The following is a 22,596-nucleotide window of genomic DNA, read 5'->3' as shown; positions in this document are numbered from 1 at the left end:
CGATAAAAAGTACAGTGTGAATGCGTGCACCTGGGGGAGTAGGGAGAGGTGACAATCGCGCTGGGGCATGGTTTGGTTGGATAATGTGAGTGCGCTCTAAGTAATGGTATAAAAGTACTTTTTTTGCTGAAAATGTAGATCGTTTTGCTAGATAAGACCCTTATGCCTCGGTTGGGATCGTTTAGAGTCCTTTGATACTGCGGTATGAGAAAAATCCTGGAATGTTTTCCTCAAAAAACGTATTTTCTTGTCGACTTAAAGAAAGACAAACATCTTGGATGACATGGGGGTGAGTAAATTTTAGGGGATTTTTTATGAAAGTGGAATATTCCTTTAACGGATTCTCCCAATGAAGCCGTCAAGCTAATGTCATTAGAGAAGGATAGCCACAAAAGGGCGGAAGTACATTTTCAGATTTTGATTCAAGTTTATGAGTTTATAAAGTTTGATCAAATTGTTTATAATAAACACTAAAATATTCCTTAAAAATAAGAACTGTCAATTTTCATAGGGCCTTACTTTTCATTTTTCCAGAGTTTCTCAATACGGAAGATGTCCAGTTTGTCTCTGTTGATGTGAGACAGGAGACGGTACGACTGCCGCACCGGCTGGCCTTCTGGTGTTCGTCTGCTGTCTCTCATGAGATACACACAGTCACCTGGAAAAAACAAACATGATACATCAGTACTTCTTGAAAAAGTTAAAAAAGTTTTTTCAAAATAATATTACAACCTTATATCCAGTTATTTTGAATTGCCCCCAATGGGCACAAAGCCACAAACACACACACATACCCTGATGCAACAACAACTCATCACGGAGGAGGCATATATAATAGATGGATCCTGATTGGGCGTAGCTTGGCTGGGGCACCATCGGGACCTCCTATTGTACCATTACAGAAAATACATAAAAAAGACAAGAAAGAAAGCAGCCATGAATCAGCTTTCAAACTCTTAGAATGACAGAAGAGTTGAGATCTTAATCCTGATGTGACATTTCAAACGACCGCATGGCCATTCTAAACAGTCAGAGAGGGAGAAAGGATTACACAGATCGAAAGGTCTCATACCCTGTCCACCGGGCGAGGGTCACACTGTTCACAGAGATAATGCTCCACCTCTGCCTCCAAACGCATACAATCACAGTGCTGCCACACCTGACAAGACACAGAGGGAGAAACTTGAGTTTTACATGTCTACAAATGTGATTATCTAGTGTAGGGTGAGTTACAATTCACAATGTAACCTACAGATGGGTTTGGGTAGGATGGGTTTGTTCAAATTTCTAACCCTCGAGAGTATTAGTATTTATAACATCAATCAATATTTAAACAGACCAGCTCACTCACCATGCACTTTTCGCATTGGATCATGAGCCCCTCGTCCTTGTACATGCCACAGATGCAGCGGATAACATCATCGTCTTTGTCATGACTGCCGCTTCCTTCGTGTTGGGCTTGGTCTCTCTCCAAAGAATCGGAGCTGTCGGCCTCGCTGGCCGTCTCGCCCACAATCTCGTCGATCTGCACGGCAGCCTCGTGACGTGCACCGTAGTACGCCTTCCGCAACCGGCACACGTCGCGACCTGTTGCCGACTTCCGGCCGAAATATTTCTGTTAAGGAAAAAAAAAATTGCATTACAGATGTTTTGTACATGCCAAATACATTTTGAAAAATATTTTATTCAAATCCATATTTTTTACGTGAAGACGGCACAATGGGACCAACCTCGGCATTGCGAAACACTTTGAGCATGTCTGCGTCAAAGGCCTCTACGGTTTTGTAGTGTCCGGTGAGGATCTGCTTCTCTATAGTACTGAGATCTAGCGGATCGGTGACTTTCTCATAATACTGCGTGTTCCTGGAAATACACACGAATACCACAGAACCTTATTGAAATATTTAAGCAGTCAACAAGAAGTAACAAAATGTTACACATTGATCAGACTGTTGCCATTGAAATTGTAAATGCAGCAGTCTACAGATAGGGGTGCGCGGGGTAAAAACTAACACGGGGTTAGTTGTAACAAGGACTGTTTGCGTTGTTGCACAAGGTTGAGAGTTTTGGTTTTCCGGTATTTTTTTCACGCTGCCAAAAGAGGATCTCCCGCATATTATTGGAAATGTATAATGTTTTTTTTTTAGAGTTATTGATGAACGAGTGTTTTGGTGGCGTGCAGGTAAATTTTTTCATCATATGTTTTTTTCGGTTTCTAAGTTGGGTGTGTAAGATACCAAATCCAATGCTATGTCATATTAATCAGTGTCTTGTTGACTAAAACATAGCATCAATTTGAAATATGTCTGCAGATCTTTTTTGGTGGGCTTGAAAATATTTTAACCCAGCGGGGTTAATTGTAACGCTGTGTTACAACTAACCCCTCAGCAATAATGATATGAAAACCGCTAACGTTAGCGTAATTCTTGCCGTTGTTTTAAATAGGCTCACACGAATGATTGCTGGCTGCCAAAAAAAAATAAATGTGCCTGTCTTATCAAAAATCGTGTGTCAAATGTATTTTTGTTCATATCTTTAATATTGATTGAAATCATAATGAAATGAATGACTAAAATCAGACTTTGATGCTCTTTATCTCAGAATTAGATTTTGAAACTGTAGTATGGTTATTACAGACTGGGTCACATATAAACTTTTTTTGTCATAATTGTGCTCCTTTTTCTGACATATTTAGACATTTGTTATCATTTATAATTGAACTATTGTTAGAAAAGGGCTGGATGAATGAATACAGTGTGGATAGCTGTCTATTATAGACAGATATATAAACAATATCCACTTCAAGTATATAGACAAAATAGTATTGAAATATTTGCCTGCAAACTTAATTTTTTAGCAAGCGTTACAACTAACCCCCTGCCTGTTACAATGAACCCCACCTATGGGGTAAGTTGTAACGTTTGCACTTCTGTCACATTTGGTGTAATTGTCCAAGAATGGTTAAGTACTAGAAACAAACTCAAATATTTTTTGAATGATTGAGCCAAAACCAAAAAAATGTTAGGTTGTGCCCCGCTCTCACCTACTCTTAGTATTGTATTTGAACTAGAGGTCTTCACGGGTCCACTTAGATCCGAAAACCCGAGGTCCGACCCGAGACCCGATCGGGTTCGGTTCTAAAAGTTTCACATGTGCCTCGGACACGGGTCGGGTACAATAATAGCGGCATCGGGTCTCGGGTAATTTAAAAATGAATGTATTTTTTCTTAACGGACCCGAGAAGACCCGAACTCTCTCGCCTGTGTGCAACAATGTCCTTTTCAAACCTCTCATCTGTTTGCCATGAGCGCTTGCGACATTGTGTGGTTGTCGGAAGGTTCATTTTGGTTGAGACATACATGTCAGTCAATTATAAATGTACATTTTAGCGGTTACGTTGGTGTCGTCGTCAGATAACAAAGTAAAACGAATGGAGCAGCTCGCCAAATTGGTTGCAAGGCCACCGGAGTTTCTTTCTGTCTGACTGCTGCGTGTGGGTCTGCAGAATACACACACGTCAGTGCTGTTTACATTCGGTTCCAGTCGGGTTAAAAAAAAAAATTCACTAGTTCGGGACGGACTCGGGTCTAATTTTCTCGGGTTTGTCTCGGGTCGGGTCTTTCTTTAAAAAATTTTTATTTATGCACGTCGGGTTCGGGTATGAAGTGATTCGGGTCATTTCGGGTCGGGTACATTTCTTTGGACCCGAGAAGACCTCTAATTTGAACATCATATGGCATACAGTGCGCTTGCACACCACCAGCAACTTCGTCACTTTGTATCGCTAAACGCTTTCAATTAGGAGGCGTTCCTAATTTTGGTTGTCCTAGTAACAAATATAAACAAATGAGTAAGGTCCTCTCAGAAAATGACGAAAGACAGATGAAGGGAACTTCACTGATTTACTCTCATTGGTTGTCACTCCTGAAAGCCGTAGCTGCGCACTTCCTATCGCCAAAAATTGCAAAGTTTCCATTTAAATAAATGAGATTGTGTCACTCTGTCATTGCTAGTTGCTGGCGGTGTGCACTCTGCTTTGCTTAAGCCTGTGCTGGTCGTAACTAAAACCAACTTTACTAAACTGTACTTACTAGTAAATATTGAACATATTGCACTCACCTCTTCCGAGAAGGCAGGTTAAGCAGTGGAGCAGCAAGAGTCTGACCAGTTGAATCTTGATTTAAAAAAAAACGACAATTGAAGAGTGTAAGCGTAAAATGCAAGTATATAAAGTTGGTGTATACTTAAACTAAATTTGAAACCGAATTGAATCCCTCAGTGCTTGAATTTTGCATAACCAATTTATATAAAATTAGCTTTTAAAACAAGAAAGTGTAAACGTGAGTCAGAATTGTCTAGTTTGTACATTATATTTTTCACCATGAATCCATCAGTAAGATTAATAAAATTAACATCTGACCAGATTTATAATTCACTTTATTTGAAACAAATGCATGCGATGTGAGGGTGTAAATGAATGAGGGTCTTTGCTTACCCTTGTAGCTCATGATCATGTCACAAATCTCTTTGAAGATGTGTGCCAGACGTGCTGTCCGTGTAACTTCCGTGTTCTCCTCGGCTGCCGCAAGCCTGCGTGTGCGCACGGAGCGCGATGTCTGCAGCGCTGAAAACTGCGTCAAAAATACATCTGGAAAGGACACAACACGCAAACAGTGTCAGAAACGACAAACTTGCATGCATATTATCAGTCAGCTGAAGAGAAATGGGCACACGCACCTGATTTGATGTTGCCGTCATCACGGATGACTCCTCCCCAGCGGGTGTAAAGAGACAGACCGCTATTCTCCCTCTCTCGCTCTCCGTCTCTTTTCAGAAGCTCCTGTTTCTCACGCATCTTCTCCCAGTTTCGGAGCAGGAACACTCGATGTTTTAGCACAAAGTTCCTAAAATTAAGAAAGAAATATGATTAGTGGATACTGGGGCCTTTAATAGTATCAGGACTTTCAGAAAGGGACAAAACACGACATAAAGCTTCTCCAGCGGTCTATTTGTACAAACTTATCAGAGTTATTTACATATGACAATCTTAAGGGACACTACATCCTGATAGGAAGGGTCATAGAGAAGCATTTTGTTCAAAAGAAACTCTTAACTAACATTAAAAGCGTACCTCTAGGGAGAAAAACTACAAGAGAGTCAAAAATAGGCCACTTTGAAACCAAATAGAGAGCATATTATGGATCGTACCTCTCTCTGTTAGACATGGGCTTCATTAAAAGGTGCTGGTAAAACTTGCTGCTGTCACTGGACTCTTCCTCCTTAAAAAATGCATTTGCATTTAGAAAATGTTTGTTTTCATCAGGAGTAGGAGTGGACAAACAAGACATTTGGCTTTGTGTCTCATACCCGTTTTTTCAGCGAGTGTTTGGACTTGCGTTTCTCTTTTAGTCTTCCCAGCCTACGGGCTCCGCCCCCTGCTCCACCCCCTTTCCCAGGCAGCCCGTTGATTCGCTGGCTCTTGCCACCAATGATGCCTCTGCAACCCTCTGAGCCACACTTGCAGGCTTGCTGCATAGCAACAAGAGGAGAGAAACGTTACCATTTGGCAAGCGACAGTAAGATAGTATGGCACAATAGCATCCAGATTATACAAGCAGATGTTAGTATATAAAAAGATGAGATGTTGCTATTAATATTATTTTCTTATAGTTGTTTTAAGGATGCAGATGACTTCTTAGTTTTAGAAAAAAATCATAAGATAAATAAAACGGGTACAATTTAACACGGATTTCACCCAAGGCCATGCAGGTTTGAAAATAAAACAACATCTAATAACATAGTAAAACTTTTTCAAATTCCAACCAAATCGTGATGAACAAAAGAAGAGGACAGATGCAAAACCCTCTAAGTGCACGTTTTCTTGTAAATTAATTTTTTTCAGGCTCTTATGTTTAGGTTCAGAAATGTAACTTTAATGGCAATGAAAAGGTTAATAGTCAGGAATTCGAATCCCTTATTTTCACAAATGTCACTTAAGTCATTTCATTAATATTTAATAAATCTTTCGCTGCAAAACCATCATAGTACATGCAAAAATATTCACTTCTTCAAATCGAAAACAGTTAAAAGGTTAAAAAATTCGGCCAATATCCTAACATATTCGGTAAACCTCCTTTAACCTGAATCACTCAATTCTTCTTCCATGCACTTAAGGAGGTCGCACACCGGACGCGCAGCTCAGTGCCACGCAGTTAAAAAAAAAAATCAAACACATTGTTTTCTATGAGTATACGCACACCAACCCTTAAAAGGTCGCGCCTGTCTGCGGCGCCCAGCTATGACTCAGGAAGTTGCTCAAATGTGCACTTCCGGTTTACGATACCTCTGAGTTGTCCTAGACGCGATTCGACGCTGAGCTGTGTGTGCGATCCCCTTTAGAAGATTGTGTTTAAAAAAATTGCAATGCCGCTTAACGGATTCTGCCAACAAACCGTTATTTCTAAATGACCCAAGGCCAGGATTAAGTGGATTTGAAGCAGAAGTATTTGATGAACATATAATACGTGCCCAAAGCATTCAGTCAATCATTATCTTTTTTTACCAAAGGTAGTGTTCAGCGGCTTTTGCATTTGAGCTCTTCATATATTCACTTTTACACCCCTGAGTTAAAAGGGACATTTCACAAGACTTTTTTAAGATGTCAAATAAATCTTTGGTGTCCCCAGAGTACATATGTGAAGTTGTAGCTCGAAAAAAAACCATTTAAATAATTTATTATAACAAGTTAAAATTGACACTTGTAGGTGTGAGCAAAAATGTGCCGTTTTTAGGTGTGTCCTTTAATATGCAAATGAGCTGGTGAAACACAAACACTGATCGCAATAATGATGGTTTGTTGAAATTAAAACTCATTTGTGTTGTCGATTATTTTCTCTCTCTCTGCACTAAATGGCAGTGCCGTGGTTGGATTAAGGGGCAGATTATTATTTGCAGATTACGGGGTGGTATTATCCCCTTCTGACATCACAAGGGGAGACAAATTTCAATGAGCTATTTTTTCACATGTTTTGCCAAAACTAAGTTACTGGGTGGATCTTATTCACATTTTCTAGGCTCATAGAAGCACTGGGGACCCAATTATAGCACTTAAACATGGAAAAAGTCAGATTGTCATAATATGTCCCCTTTAAGCCCTACTATAATGCAGTGCCTGAGTGACTAGAGCACCGCTGTTTTGTACAAATTAAATGCTCATAAGTAAGTAACCACTATAAAACACAGCCGAGTGTGGATATGTATGACATGCCGCACATGGGTGACCGATGTACCTGTTCTTCTGTGTTGAAAGAGTGGAAGTTGTAGTCATATGTCAGTTCTGTACCGCTACTGATGTCTTTCAGAGCAAACAGACCAACACGGTACACTCCATTCACTGACCTGAGAGAGAGAGAGAGAGAGAGAGAGAGAGAGAGAGAGAGAGAGAGAGAGAGAGAGAGAGAGAGAGAGAGATTTATGGTATAAAATGGTATCAACATTCACTTGTTAATTATATAGAGCAACTTAAAAGAAATATAAAAGGGATCTGACTCTAAATTCTAATCTGATATCCAAACAGGTGACCGGACATTAACTGAATACTATATTTAGTAGGGGTGTGCATTGGCACTGCCCTCACAATTCAATTCAATTACGATTCAACAGGTAACGATTCAATTCAATTCGATTCTACGATGCATTGCGATGCATCAGAATTCTACTGTACACAACAAGGCAAATTTTTAATCAGTCAAGTAGTAAAGTCAAGTGCAACTATTCTCAACAAAAACGGAAGCTTAGCAGCTTTAAGACAATGACAATTATATACCTGAGATGAGAATTTTACACACAGCGTAAGTCTTGTCTAGTTTCCCATTAACTTCGTAGAATCCGAAATGTGCCCATATGTCCACTTTCCATGGAAAAGGGTGCGTTTTTATTTACCCATCTATCACGGTCATCTCTCTCCGCCTCAGCCGTTTTGATTGTTGTTGTTGTGCCCCCGGAAGTAATTGAAACTTCACAACTTTATTGTCCACTCGAGGCCAGAAAATAAACAGTTACAAAATCGATTATGGCACTTTGCTGCATCGATGCTGAATCGTGCATGCCCGCATTGCGATGCATTGCTGAATCGATTATTGTTGACACCCCTAATATTTAGTGCTACAGTACTTGATATTAAACAATCACAAAGTCCTACACCAAATTATGTAATAATGCAGAATGAGGCACATATTTTGGCACGGATGTAGGCACACGTGTGCACTCACTGGGTAGCACAGCTGTGCCCTCCACCCTAAACACAAGCTATGTATAATCGCTCTTCTGTGATGAGATGGATAATCTGTCACCATAAGGCCAAAATGCACAGTCGCTAATGTGTGTGTGTGTGTGTGTGTGTGTGTGTGTGTGTGTGTGTGTGTGTGTGTGTGTGTGTGTGTGTGTGTGTGTGTGAGAAAGAGCAAAAGTCAACAGAATCAGAAATAGAAGAGATAACATTATCTCTAGACTGCAGACGTTTGTGTAATTGTGCTAGAGTACTAAGCAGATGTTGGTCATTGACCTAAATCTTGAGTTCACAACCTCTCTCTGAACGCGTTATCATTTACATTCTGACTAATTAAACCAATTCATTATGAATAATTGGTTTCAACAGCTTTTGTACAACAGAAAAACGTGACCCTTTGCTCTTTAATTATTCAACATGACTGGCTTGTGCCTTCAGACAAACATGAATTACTATACTGGTTTAAACTGGTTTATGACCAAGACACCAGAAAACATCCCATGCATCACCAAAATATAACATATGGAGCTGACCAGCAGAAATGTCTTATAATAAAGTCATTGCTTACTCAGTGTTTGTGGTTTTCCAAGTCCCTACTGACTCACTGTTATAAATGATCTTTCCGTTACTGATCTCATCACTAGCTGATGGGATTTTATTGGCTTACTTCATTGCTGACTCATTTGATGGTCTCATTTCACTCACCACTTCTGCATCTCACAGTTGGGCTCGCAGCTATGGTTGACAAAACGAGCCTCGTTGCCCATGCGGTAGCTGTCGATCACCATACCGCTGTCCAAATTCAGACAGTAGTGGCCACTGTGGGAAAAGTACTGCTCCATCATGCGACTCCTAAACGTGGAGAGAGACCAGGTGAAGGGAAGATCGGAGAAAAAAATGACCAGCTGTTATAAGTGAACAGACTGCGAACCTGAACTCCTGTTCGCTGACCACCTCTCCCAAGTACTCGATGATGAATTGGCCGGCACGTAGGGTCTCCTTGGTTCGGATTCCCCAACCCTTGCCCTCGGCTCTGAAGCGCTCCAGGCATTGCACCCACTCATGCTTCTGGATGTGCTGGTTATCGCACTGTTCCCCACACGGACAAGTGCTTGGTGAACATTCGGCAAATATCATCCTGATGGAAAGAAGCACATGGGAAACTCACAGTATCTGCTTTGTGAAACTTTATTAATTTGTAAGATGCATGTCTTTTGGCATTGGAGTATTTGAGGGACATTGAAATGGGATTTAATTAAACTATTACCTGTTTAAACAGTCATCCTGACAGCCCTTCTCGATGTGGTCTTCAGGTGCTCTGCAGTTACAGGTGGTGGCTTCATAACCAGAGAGAGGCTTCACATCCACATAGACATCTAAGAGGGACAATATTTATTGGTTATACTTTTTTTTTTATAAAATTTATAATAGTATATTTATAGAAACTTTACAGTTCACAGGTAATGATCTCAAGAAAACTTCTTACTGGATCTGATCTTCTTATACAGAGGAACGTCCGGCCTCTTGTAGAGCTTAAAAGAACAAGAACACATTTTTTTACAAAAAAAAGTTAATGCCTTTTCCATACTGTTTGTATTGTGAGAACCAAATTGTAGCCAAGATGCCACAATATAATAACAAATGCAGCTGTCAACTAACGGGAAGATGTGGTTTAGAGGACCTACCTGATCATGTTTCCAAAGCCACAAGATGTCATAAGGCAGCTGGAAATCGATGCGTTTCTGTCTCAAGTATTTCCCTGAACAAACACAGAAGACAAATCGCAGTTATTATTTAAATCTCTTTTTTCTTTAACTCTAGGCAGTGCCATTTCAATATTGAATCACGTAATCACCTCATAACTCATAAACCATAACTAATCAGCCTGATAGCCCGTGAGGAGGCCATACATAATGAACTGGTTACGAATGACAAGTTGTACATCAACACAAATCCATTTACATTTTTTATGCATTTGGCAGACGCTTTATTCCAATGCGACTTATAGTGCATACATTTTATAAATATGTGTATAGGGTTTCTTCTCAATGCTCTACTAGTGGAGCTACAGGAGCACCTAAACCCACATTCAGAAACCAGACTTATTTTTAGCAATAATAGTTCTTAAAAACATGTTTTATAGTAATGATCCTGTTCTTGTGTTTTCCAAGAATAAGAGACATACTCACCAACATGAATTGGGGCAGGAAGCAGCCCGTACTCATGTTCACCTGGAGTGTACTCCAACTTCTCCTTCTTCAGTTGTAGCAGCTGACTGCGAGGACTGATGGATGCACATGATATTAATGTAATGATGCATTACTATTCATTCAGATTATAAAATTATTACTCCACTTCATAAGAAAAATCCCAATAATTTACTCACCCCCCCATGTCATGCCAGCGAGTCACTAGGCTAGTGCGAGACAAGAAGTTGTGGTTAAAAAGTACTTATTTTTTGGTAAAAAAAATGATGATCGTTTTGCTAGATAAGACCCTTATGCCTCGGTTGGGATCGTTTAGCAGTGCTTCCCAATCCTGGTTAAGAACCCCCTCCCAGAAAGTTTTAGATGTCGCCTTATTCAACACCTGATTCAACTCATCAGCATCCTTCCAGAATGGTTAACATGGCTGCGTCCGAAACCGCATACTTCCATGTGATATTTCAACATGGCGAATGTAGTAAGTCCGAATTCATTCATACTATCCATATTCATACTACATAGAACGTACCGTTTTAACAGTCGTTGAGTAGGTACTTCATCTTATTCATGACCTACTGTCACAGTATGTGATTTTGGATGCAGCCCATGTCTCCCTAACAAGCTAAAAAGCTGAATATGGGGTGTTAAATAAGGAGACATCTAAAAAACTTTGATGGGATTGGGAAACACTGGTTTAGAGCCCTTTGAGAAACTCCATTGAAACGGCAATTTTAAACTGCATTGAAACTGAACTGTTGAGGTCCACTATATGGAGAAAAATCTTGGAATGTTCTCCTAAAAAATGTTTTTATTTTTTCTCGACTGAAAAAAGACATACAAATCTGAGATGACATGGGGATGAGTTAATTATCCGAATTTTTTTCCATTTTTTCAAGTGGAGTAATCCTTTAATAATAAAAATAACTTAAAATGTGGTTTATAACATGGCTTCTTGAACACTGGTATAATTTATTGAATTGGTGTTGCTTTAAAAAAAAAAACATTTGAGGCTGTCTGTTACTATTTTACCACAGCTAAATCATTGTCTATACGATTACTCTTACTCATCGGTCTTGAACACATCGGAGTACAGTCCTGCCTTCTGAAACTTCTTTTTTGGTGGTCTAGCGGGTCTCTTCTCCCGTTGGCTGGTCACTGATGAGTTGGGGGGTTGTTCCTGTAAAGTAGGACCTGTTCGTTCTGGGGTGGATTGGTCATCTGGTTTTCCCTCCAGTGCACTGTAAATAAAAAGCAACAATAATTCATTTAGAGATTGAATGTTTTCTAAATTGAAAATGGAAGACATTATGCAGCCTATTTAGCTCATATTTATTTTCCCTGACGTATTGGGTTTAGAGAGCTAGCATTGGTGTATACTTTCTAGAAAGGGGGCATCCTACACATCATGGAACCTATAGTGATTAAGAACGGTCTGAATAGGTAACAAAGCTGCCACACAAACTAAACCAAACATGTATTCATGTTTTAAGTCGTGTTATGAAATTAATGTAAGATTGATCTCAGCAGTGTGGAGAAACTGATGAACAGCATACCTGCGAAAACAATGCATTTCCTCCTGTGTCAACCATCCCCTAGGACCTTCTGTTCTAGGTTTGGGTGTAATTTCTTCTTCTCTAGCCGCTGGCCGTTGTTCCGTTTCTTCCTCTTCCTCTCTTTCCCCCTCTGCTTCCTCTTCTTCCTCCTCACCTCCGTCGGACTCCCTGTCCCATCGCTTTCGCTTTTGTCCCTTTCTGCGTTGGCTTTGCACTACTGACTCAATGATGTTGACTACAGTGTCCCCCTCCCAGACCATGCCACCTCTGTGTCTGTCGTGTACCGGGTGGTTCTCTGGTTCAGTCGCTTGGGGCGGTGGTGAGGGGGGAGGCGAGGGCAACGGATACTTACGGGGACGCCCTGGACCCCGTTTTTTCACAACGTTGTTTCCTGTGCGCGCCTGCCTCTGAAGCTTTTTAGCACGGAGGATCTTGTTGACATGATGCAGGTTGTTTTTAGGAGGGGGCGGGGCTAACCTGTGGGAGTGGTGGGAAGGAGAGGAATCAAGGCAACACGAAGGCTGGGAGGGACTAGCCTGGCAACTGGAGGTGCGGAGGGCTGCCCCGCTACCAGGCTGGTCAAGAGTGCAGTGAGAAAGGCAAGAAGAAGAGTGAGGAGGATGATGGTGATGGTGGTGCCTATGGTGGGGAAACTCTGCACCCTCAGGGACACCTGATTGTCCGCTTCGGTTTTGTGTGCCAGATACATTTCCTATGAGATAAGAGACAAAAGAGGGTTACGTTTCTGGCATATAATAATCAAACTTATTTTACAAATGAACATTCTACCATATTTACTTATATACTCAGTTAGCTTCCTACAGAGGCAGCAGTTCATTTCAGGGCATCACACTTATATATATAATTTAAATTGTTTATTGTATTTACAAAATGTATATTTTTTGTCTATTTAGAAGTATCTGAAGTAAAGTGACAAGCTAAAGTGGAGTCTTCTGTTTGGAGTGCTGTTGTATAGCATATATAGTTGCCTAAGTAGCATCCCACAATGGTCACTAATGAGGTTTCATAATGCGTATGATGAGGTCTTAAAAAGCAGCAGCCTATTGAATGAACTTAAGAGCATGGTTACAATCAGCAAACAAAATAATCTTGATATAGGATGCCGCAGGGATGACGTATTTTTGTATGCCAACCCAACGAACATCCCCCTAACTTCCGGGTTAGCCTACAAAAATACGTCATCCCTCCGGCACTCTATTGACCCCACCAACATGCCAGAAAACAAGTCTTTAAAAGGGTGCACAGTGAGTTTTCTGCACTGTAGTATGCACTTGGCCTCCGCCAGCTGTCTAAGTCATCTTGGTTGGTTTACAGCGCTTTCTGTCATTTACAATCAAATGTATTCATTTATCTCATGATTTTCTACTGGCCAAAATGTAAAACAGCAGAAAAAAACCATCTCACAGATTCAGCAAAACAGCAGCTCTTGTCTGCATCCCCCATTAACTCTCCATCATCCATTATCCCTTTAATTAACTTACTCTCAGTCTAACTCATTTTCAACACAGTCTAGTCTATTATGTTCTATTTATCTTATTGCTCCATCAGTCAAACCATTGTTTTACATCTTACCATTTCATCATGTTTACTTCTAGATCTTTTTATCCATTTTAGATTTTGCATCGGGTGTCTTGTCAATTCCAGCTTAAATTTTAAGATTTGAAGACCATCTTGGGTCCAATTTATCTACTAGCTCTTTCCACCAATCACCTCTTATTCACCGCCTTTTTACTTCCAGCACTTAATCCTCCTTTTACTCTTTCATCAGTTTCTATCTATTGCATTTACCGGTACAGTGAATTAATGGTGCAGTCAATGACCGTTTGAGGACCTCACGTCCTGAGCTCTAATCCTGGATTACATACTACGCTGTGCCGTCTCAATGGGGACAGTCTATGCATGGACACATACATACAAACACACTGTTGTTCACCCAGCATGACTGAGAAGCTGCATGAGGTTGCAAATACATTTGTTATTTTTGGTATTAATGTTGAGATGCGTAACTGTAGGACCTTAGATTTTTAAATTCTGAGTAAACCATTTAAACTGGATGTGTACACTGCTTAACCATGAGAACAATACCGAACCCAGACAAGAAGTGGTGGAAACTAATCATAAATTTGTGGAGTGCACTAAAGCAGGTGACGGCCAATAAAATTTCAGTACAGAATAATGAAGGACGCTGAGGTAAAGCTATATTTGGAGAATGGCTACACTCCACTGCATTAATTCTGCAACCTTTCCAATGTCAAACGAAATTTGGGTCACCTCAGAAAGCTAAGGCACAGATTTGCATTTAGCCTCTCAACAACAGAAGGTATTAACAACATTTTCTCGAACTGAATATGGTTATGAGGTGCTGAAACTGACGATGACTACTTCATTGCAATAAGGTGGTTTAATACTCAAATGTTCTCACTCACCCATCTCCCTCCTCTCTGCAGATGTGGAACGATCCCTTCTCACAGTCCGGTCCAATCGTGAAAGGCTGGAACTCTCTGATGATCCCCCTTTCTTTCCATGACTCCCCCTGAGGGAGTTTCGATTTAGTGCAGATGCAAACAAGTTGGTGTGGTGGCTGGTCTCTGCCTCCTCGATAGGGGAAGTGGGGTCTTCCTCCTCACTCTCTGAGCACTCTGGATTTTGTGCATGTCCTTCAGAGAACGTACCAGAACCAGAAAGGGACTGGTTTCTAGAGAGTTTGGAGTAATCAGTATCTGAATTTCCCATCCTAAACCAGGAGTCTACAGGGTGATGTCCCCGGGTTCCACTGGCCAAAGACAGACGTGAAGGCCCAAGACAAGACATAGAGGCCTCCTTTCGCTTGTACCTTTCTGCAGAAGATGAGGAGGAAGAGGAAGGAGAGTTGGCAGAAGCAGATGCTGTTTGTTTGTTAGCACTGGAATCTGCAGAACCATCTCTACCGAACCGACAGCGTTGAAGGGACTCTACACTTCCTCGCTCCCCTCTTCCTGCACCCAAGCCCTCATTTCCTCCACTTCTACCTCCTCCACTACCAACAACAGTACCACCACCATCATCACCCTCCTCTTCTCCACAGCGGTCACGATGCTTATGCCTATGCTTATGTTTGTGATGCCAGCCAAATGACAGCTCAGATGACATGGCAGGATAGAGTACTGATGAACGACCCCCACCTAAATACTCCTGCCTGAGCAGCTTATGTTTTTTCTTGTGAAATTTGGAGGGGTTAAGAAGAAGATGGGATGGATGATGATGATGGACATAAGAAGGGGGAGGAGGTGGAGGAAATGAGGGGGGATGCACATGGTGGGATGGGGCAGTGTGTGGAGCCTGGTGGTGGGGGTAAAGGGCACTTGCTGGAGGATAACCACGATAGTAGCCAAGTCCCAGTGGAGCAGAAGAGTATGGGACACCATAAGAGGGGTGATAGAAACCGCCACTTGACAGTGGAAAGCCCAACCCAGGTACAAAAGGTACCTCTGACATAGATTCTCTAAGCTTAGGTGGTCGCCCTCTTTTCTTTTTAAGGTCAGGCTTACGGACATAATGAAGTGAATCACATGGGTATGCTGGGTGAGGTGAATAATATCCACTAAAATTTATTCTGAAAATAGTGGGCAAGAGGTCTCTATGCAAATAGTGATGGGGTGGGGGATTTGTTCCACCCCCAAGTGTGCTACCGGCTCTGGCACTGCCCAACCCAGATCCACGGCCTTGGCCTGCACCTGCACCCAGACCCAAACTGCTTCCCAGACGAAGTGCAGGTGTGCGATGAGCAATTCGAATATCACTGAGCCGTACACAGATCTCCTCTAAATCAGCCAAGAAGTCTGGGTCTTGTCGTCGTGAACGCAGTTGAAGGTATTTCTTCTTACGTTTGCGTTTTTGCCTTTTCAGTTTGTCATAGCTAGGACAGCCATGTCCACGACGCTTACACTTATGTTTGTGCTTCTCTTTATGTCCAGCCATTGCAGATGCAGGGGTAGCTGGGTGTGGCCTTCTTGGGTCAGGTGATGCTCTCGCTCCAAGTGGGGAGGGTGTTGGTGAAGGACGGTCTAAAAGAACTGAAGAGGAGTGCCTCCTTCTGCCTCTGGAGGAAAGTCCCAATCCTATTCCCATGGCTGAACCCATGACACCAGGCATTAAGAGCCCACTTGCCATACCCTGTGGGACTCCAACACCAGCTAAGCCACTGGCACTGCCAGCCTTTTCTCCACGGTCTGAGGTGCTGTTGTTGTCAGTTCCAATTCCACTGTCACTGGGCACTGTCTCTTCACTGTGTGATTCACTGACGGGGGAGGGTGTGGCTTCTTTAAGCTCACTCAGAGGAGCAGGGGATGTGGGCAACAGTGGCCTTGGAGGAGAAAACTTTCGATAATGGAAGTGCTGTCGGTAGTGGTGGTGATGATGGTGGTAACCTCGACATGATGCCTTCTTTTGAGATGGATGTGCTGTGGATAATGTGGGGCTTGCTATGGTACGAGCAGAGGGGGCTGAAAAAGTAGGTGGGGGAAATGTGAACGAATGGTGGCCCTGATGAGAATGGCTGCAGTTTGGGTGGGAGGAAAAGTGCACTGAACTGGGCTCAACAAAGCTTGCATCACTAATGGGACTCTGGCCCCCACTTGACTGTGAAAGTGATGGGGAAGGGAACACCTCAGATGTATGTAACTGGTGTTGCTGGTTTTGTAAGGCCTGTGACTGGTGAAGATGGTGAGGGGAGGAAGTGTTTGGGGACAAGAAAGGTTCTGGAGGAGGTGAAGGGGCACTTGTTAAGGAATTAGCTGACCCTTTTGGTTTACGACCCCTCCTCTTACCCATATATATTGTTCCCTTTTTGCTAACATTAATCTGAGGTCCTAATTTGCCACCAAACGTAGCAGCAAGGGATGAAAGAGACTGTGTTGTTGTAGTAGTAGGCACAGGCACAGATACTCCACTGCTTTTGGAGCTATCCTGCTCAGTAGTCCCTGAGCTTGACCCAAGCAGTATTTGGCTAAGAAGCCTCTTCCGTTTCACGGTCTTCATTTTATTGATTTTGCCTATGATCGACTTCATTATTAGCTGCCCATTGCCTTTGTTATGAAAAGCTTTATCACCTGTTGAAGTATCTCCTGACTCAGGGGCAAGTGTGGGTGGCTGGGTTTCTTGTGGAAGGGTTGGAGGTAAACGCTTGGGTCTCCCTCGTTTTCTTGGCATGGGTTTAGGTGGATTTAAATCCACTTCAGGATGCAAAACAGGGGGATCCTGCTCCTCTTTAGACTTAAGCAATGAATACACTTTTGATGGGGCCAGTTTGTTTGGGGGACGGCCACGTGAAGGTGCATCTAACCGAGGCATTTTAGACTTAGGTCGTCCCCTTTTCTTGGGTGAAGATTCAAAAAGTTGGGAAACTACTGGGGGCATTCGATTTGCATTGGGAGGCCGTCCCACAGGTCGCCGTATGGGAGATGAGGGGACAAACCCTGAAGGAAAATGTGTGGTGGATTTTTGATGGTTAGAAGCAGCTTCTTGTAGTGGCCTCTGGGTGCGACTGACCACCTTAGTCCAGCGGGGTCGGCGTCCTCGTCGCTTTTTAAGGGGCTTAGAATCATGTTCGGCTGGTGATGCAGGAGATACATCATCAGCATCATCACATACTGGTAGTGGACTCCTGCTGGCACCACAAGTGTTTGAAGGTGAAATAGTGCATTTGGTGGACTCAGCAGGACTTGGCACCCCACTAACGCGACTTTCCTGATTGGGACTACGTTTGACTGGGCTTGAACTCTTACCCCTTTCACCTCGGGGAGCAGAGAAAGAACACCTTTCTTTAACATCCTGCTTCCCTGGCATGGCTGGGGTGGAGGTCTTGCTTAAATCTCTTGGACTGTCCATATCTTTTTCTCTGTCACGCTCTTTATCTTTCTCAGTAAACTCTTCAGTTTGAGAGGGGCTTGCTCTAGGCCCTGAAGCAAGGGAGCCTGCCAAGCCACTGAGACAGCCTATGTTTCCTATCCTCTCCAAAGAGGAGGAGGAAGTTGTTGAAGAAAGAGAAGCAGTTGAAGAAGAATGAGATGGGCAATGCCCAAGACGAGACTTTATTCCATTGATGGTACTGTTGTCAGTGCTATCACTTGTGGTTGTTGTCAATCGACTATTTTGAGATGCAGTACTAGTGGTGGTGGTGGTGCTGCTGCTACTGGTGACCCCTTTTGAAAGTTCATCTGATTCCCCTTTTTTAGAGGTCCCAGATAATTTCTCTAGGATACTGTCTCTGTTTTTGGACCCATATGGTCGACCTGGGGGGCGTGAAACAGGTGGTGGTGGGGCAAGGTGAACTGTCCTGGAATAGGTGTTCCTATTGGCCATAGCCCGTTCAGGGCGCTGAAGATTAGAAATCAAAGGTGGCGAACTACTTTGTGTTGGAGCCGGTGACACTTTCCGAGCTTTCGGTTTAGGGCACTTTGAAGGCGGGCATGTAGCAATGAGCTGAGCAAGTTTCTCTGTGACAGTAGGGGGAACCCAGGCTGACATTCCTCTTTCTTGCTCCTTTTGTCCATCAGCATAATTGTACTGAGTTTTTAAGATCCCATCTGTTTTGGGATCCTGCGTTGAAGAAGCCGTTGGGGATGTTGTTGGTGGTGATGTGACGGGAGCAGAGTTGGTTTGTGGAAGGTGGCTTTTCTTTCCAGAGGAGTGCGATTTGCTTTGCATCAATGGGCGATGAAGGTTAAGGGGTCTCTCTGAAGAGGTGACAGATTTTACATCAGTCTTTCCTTCAGACTTACAGGCAAGTTTTGGAGGACCCTAAAAATAGACAAGAAAATAATGTAAATGAGTGACAGCAACATGGTAAAACAGAATTAGAAGAAGAAAAAGACAAACTGTAAGAGTCAATAACTGAATACTCTGGATCAGACAGAAAAGCAAAGCTGCAGCATTAATAACATTACAAAAAGCACTAGGTAATGCAAAATATATATATTTTAATATGTTAATATATATTCATAATATGTTTATTCCTATATATATATATATAGGAATAAACATTATATAGGATATATATATATATTAAACTTATATTAAACTTAAAACCTATTAAGTTATTTACACATTAACCTAATTTTAAAAAATGTGCAGATCAATAATTGCATAACCGCATTCATACAGTTAATGCATTAGCATGTTACAAAAAAGCTGCAGCATAAAAAAGAGGAAAAGAACACAAATATATAGAAAGTAGTGTATGAAAGAGCATGCGAGTTAGTAAAAGGAAGAGAGTAAAAAAGAAAATGTGGCAGGGTCTGCAATCTTAGTTTATCTGATAAAACCACAATAGGCCTAGTGAAAGGTAAGTGGAGAAGGGTACTTGAGAGTTTGTCTATCCATTTCAGTCATGTAACAGCTGGTTTGCTGGTTTTAAACTGACACTTTACTATGCTGTATGCTTGTTATATATAAAAGTTTATAGAATTTACAAAATGTACGTATTAAACACAAGCTTACCTTTTTGGCTGGAACACTTCCATTTACAGGAGTGACTGGACTGGTGGAAACCGGAGGTGGAAGAGAAGGTAAGGGGGATGTAGCAGGTGCACCAGATGGTACAGGTGCTCCTCGGCTCACAGTGGGGCTTTTCTCTACTTCCTTTCCACGGGATGGGCTAGCAGTGTGGCTGCTTCCATCACTGGCTCCACCCCCTCGACTAACACGCCCTCCGCCTCTGCCTCCACTATGCCTTACAGTGGCACGGAAGGCTGGCCGACAGACATAGTTCTCTAGGATCTTAGGAGGCTTCTTCATGCGTTTGGCTTGCAGGCCTATCTTGAGTTTGACGTTGCCCTCAGAGTAACTGGTTTCTTTGACAGAGAAATGTGGAGGCTGCTGCTGCGGGTCAGCGGTTCCACTTTCAGGACCACAAGGATCAGCCTGCACCCCATCTCTTGGTTTCTCTCGTTTCTTTTTCTCCTCTTCATCGTCCCTCTTTCCTCCTACTCCCTCCTTGTTACGTTCTGCTGGTGGGGCATTGGCAGGAAGGGGGGGTGGCGTTGAGGACCCCCCCTGCGTCCTCTGATCCATTGATGATGTTGGGAACAAGGGGGGCTTGAGAGGATGTTCTCAGGTATAGAAAGGTATGGTAAGTCTATGCAGATCAGGTTGGAATTGTAACGAGGGAAAGGGGAGAGGGGGTTAGCAGATGTTGGATAGAAATCCCTGTGTTGAAACAATATTGTTGCTTCCTAAGTGCCCAGCCCTCTCACCTTCAACTGTAGAGATAAAGACAGGGGAGGGGGTGTTAAGACAAATTTTCCACACTTCTGGGACAGCCTTAACCTTTAATTTAATTATTAACAAGGAATGACCTTGCATACACAGATACCACCACAACAACTGATTCTAAAAGACTAGACCCTTAAGTTTATTTATCACAGAATCTGTAAGAAAAAGAGAATCAACAAAAGAAAAAGAGAATCACTTATGAACATCCAGACCCTCCAAAGACTGAATATAAATGACAATGTCAATGTCTACATTGCAAATGGTATAAAATGACCTCATTAACTGAACATCTAAATACATTTCTATCATACTGTGATCTTAGTAATTTAGGTTAATGCGAAAGTCATTAACAACTGCGCTGCTTTATGTTGCTATAAAAGATTTTGAAAATCATAATCTTTTATAATAACTATAAAACCTAAAAATAACATTCTAAGTAATAACAGTTTTAGACATTAAAGACAAACAAAATGTATCATTTTAGTCATTTGCTGTTGATCTAAAGGATCATAATCCTGTCATAATTTACTTACTCTCATATTATAAACTATGGATGGGCAATATGACCAAAATTTTATATCACAATAGGATTCATTTTATAGCATGATTACAATTTGTATCACGGTAGTTTTCTTTTTCTTTTAATAAGGTTTTAATGTTAAAATCTTTAATGCCATAAAATTTTCATATCTCTCACAAAAAACTTATACAAGCATAAAAAAGAAGACAAAACAAACAAAACTCAAGCTTACTGAAGATAAACGGTCAGTGACGAAATAAGGATAATAAATAATAATGTATACATCTCTTATTACAGATAGAAAAGTGATTTAGTCAAGAGTAGTAAGACATTTTCTCTCAATTCTGTTTGATTAACATGAGAGACTCAATGCGTTTCCTTTTTTAGCTGTTTGCTTTCTCTTAAGACCTAAATGGTCGTGTTCATGAGGATACTTGCAAAAACTGGAATTTTGAAACGTGTGTGTATTTAGGCCAATAAAGTGACAAAAATGCTCACAAGCTTAATGAGCAGTGGCTTTTGCGCTCCTCTCACACAAAAACAGCGCGGGTATTAAGCACTGTTGTTTGTGTTTCAATGGTTTAAAATCCCTTGTTTTAAAATTGTGGTGCTTAAATCCATGTAAAAACATAAGTTTTTGTGACCGCGCGAACAGTAACATGAGGTGGGCGCGTAACATCGATAGAGACGATAGTCCAAAATCTTTACCGGCTGACAAATTTCTACCTGGTTTTATCAAACCTACCAGTTTATAGCCCACCCTTTACAAACCTGCTGATTAACAGAGAGAAAAATATTTTGAGGAACGATTGTAACCAAACATTTCTGATTTTTGATCATATTCCAAACATCACAGCACATGCATGCACACATGCACACGCAGCCACTAACATTTGCATTCCAGTCTCCTTTTTGTCTGCACTAAACTAAAAGTATGAGTATATATAACTTTGTGACAGGCATTCATTCAGTCATTGGTAACCATTGCAATATGCATATGGCGTTTTAGACATTTGCAATTTTTTTAAATATTATGCAGCACCAGTTCACCTCATTCGGTAAACTAACTATTGAAGGGATATTTTGAGGAATGTTTGTAACCAAATCAATCATGAGCCCCATTTACTTCCATAGTATTCTTTTTTCCTACTATGGAAGCCAGTGGGGCTCATTATTGGTTTAAGAGTGAGTAAATGATGACCAATTTTCATTTTGGGTGAACTGTCCCTTTAAATATTCAGATTAACTACCAATATTATCAGGGCTTTCATGAAGCACTCTTTGCTGCAAATTTTTCAAACTGTCGGCTATCGACCCATAGTCATGGCCGATATATCCTGTCAATCCAAAGAAAACAGGAAAATGCATTGAATTGGAGTTCTGTTTATAGAAAATGTAAAGTAACATCACTAGTTTAATGTTAAAAAATTAATTGTTATTATAAGAATGAATAACTTTCAGAAAATGTTATCTTCAAAATTTAGTTAATCTAAGTTAATATAACCACCAAACTATCGGTAACCGCAGATATCAGTCTGAATAATCTGCTATCTGTAGAATTTTTTTATATCGGTGCATCTCTAATTTAAACAGGTTTTCTTTTTAATACTAAGCAATAAGGTTCACAAACAAATGACTATCCTTTTTACAACCCTTGTAATTAAGTGGCTTTCTAAAAAAATTGACTGTGATAATAAAAGGCTGAGAATATAAACTTCTCTGGAATGCACAAAAAGTTCTTGGGTTGAGCAAAGTAACCTT

At 41.4% G+C, this 22,596-nt stretch overlaps 1 protein-coding gene across 1 annotated transcript in view; it reads right to left on the bottom strand.

Moving 5' to 3' along the window:
- Positions 1–22,596, bottom strand: part of ash1l (ash1 (absent, small, or homeotic)-like (Drosophila)) — a 32,941-nt gene that overhangs the window by 5,799 nt on the left and 4,546 nt on the right. Inside the window, exons 3-23 of the mRNA XM_065287833.2 lie at positions 19,542–20,302; positions 14,492–18,842; positions 12,045–12,756; positions 11,556–11,729; positions 10,477–10,571; positions 9,973–10,046; positions 9,774–9,819; positions 9,555–9,663; positions 9,219–9,425; positions 8,993–9,139; positions 7,290–7,398; positions 5,368–5,529; positions 5,209–5,279; positions 4,738–4,904; positions 4,496–4,648; positions 4,120–4,174; positions 1,731–1,863; positions 1,352–1,615; positions 1,073–1,159; positions 795–885; positions 520–658 (exon numbers count right to left, since the gene is read on the bottom strand). Of these exons, the coding sequence (XP_065143905.1) occupies positions 520–658; positions 795–885; positions 1,073–1,159; positions 1,352–1,615; positions 1,731–1,863; positions 4,120–4,174; positions 4,496–4,648; positions 4,738–4,904; positions 5,209–5,279; positions 5,368–5,529; positions 7,290–7,398; positions 8,993–9,139; positions 9,219–9,425; positions 9,555–9,663; positions 9,774–9,819; positions 9,973–10,046; positions 10,477–10,571; positions 11,556–11,729; positions 12,045–12,756; positions 14,492–18,842; positions 19,542–20,114 (7,919 nt within the window). The 5' untranslated portion in view covers positions 20,115–20,302. The remainder of the gene's footprint in view (positions 1–519; positions 659–794; positions 886–1,072; positions 1,160–1,351; positions 1,616–1,730; positions 1,864–4,119; positions 4,175–4,495; positions 4,649–4,737; positions 4,905–5,208; positions 5,280–5,367; positions 5,530–7,289; positions 7,399–8,992; positions 9,140–9,218; positions 9,426–9,554; positions 9,664–9,773; positions 9,820–9,972; positions 10,047–10,476; positions 10,572–11,555; positions 11,730–12,044; positions 12,757–14,491; positions 18,843–19,541; positions 20,303–22,596) is intronic.

Source organism: Paramisgurnus dabryanus, chromosome 19 (assembly GCF_030506205.2).
Source record: "Paramisgurnus dabryanus chromosome 19, PD_genome_1.1, whole genome shotgun sequence".
Taxonomy (NCBI): domain Eukaryota; kingdom Metazoa; phylum Chordata; class Actinopteri; order Cypriniformes; family Cobitidae; genus Paramisgurnus; species Paramisgurnus dabryanus.
Note: the sequence above shows the minus strand (reverse complement) of the source record. Positions and strands in the feature narration are given on the sequence as shown.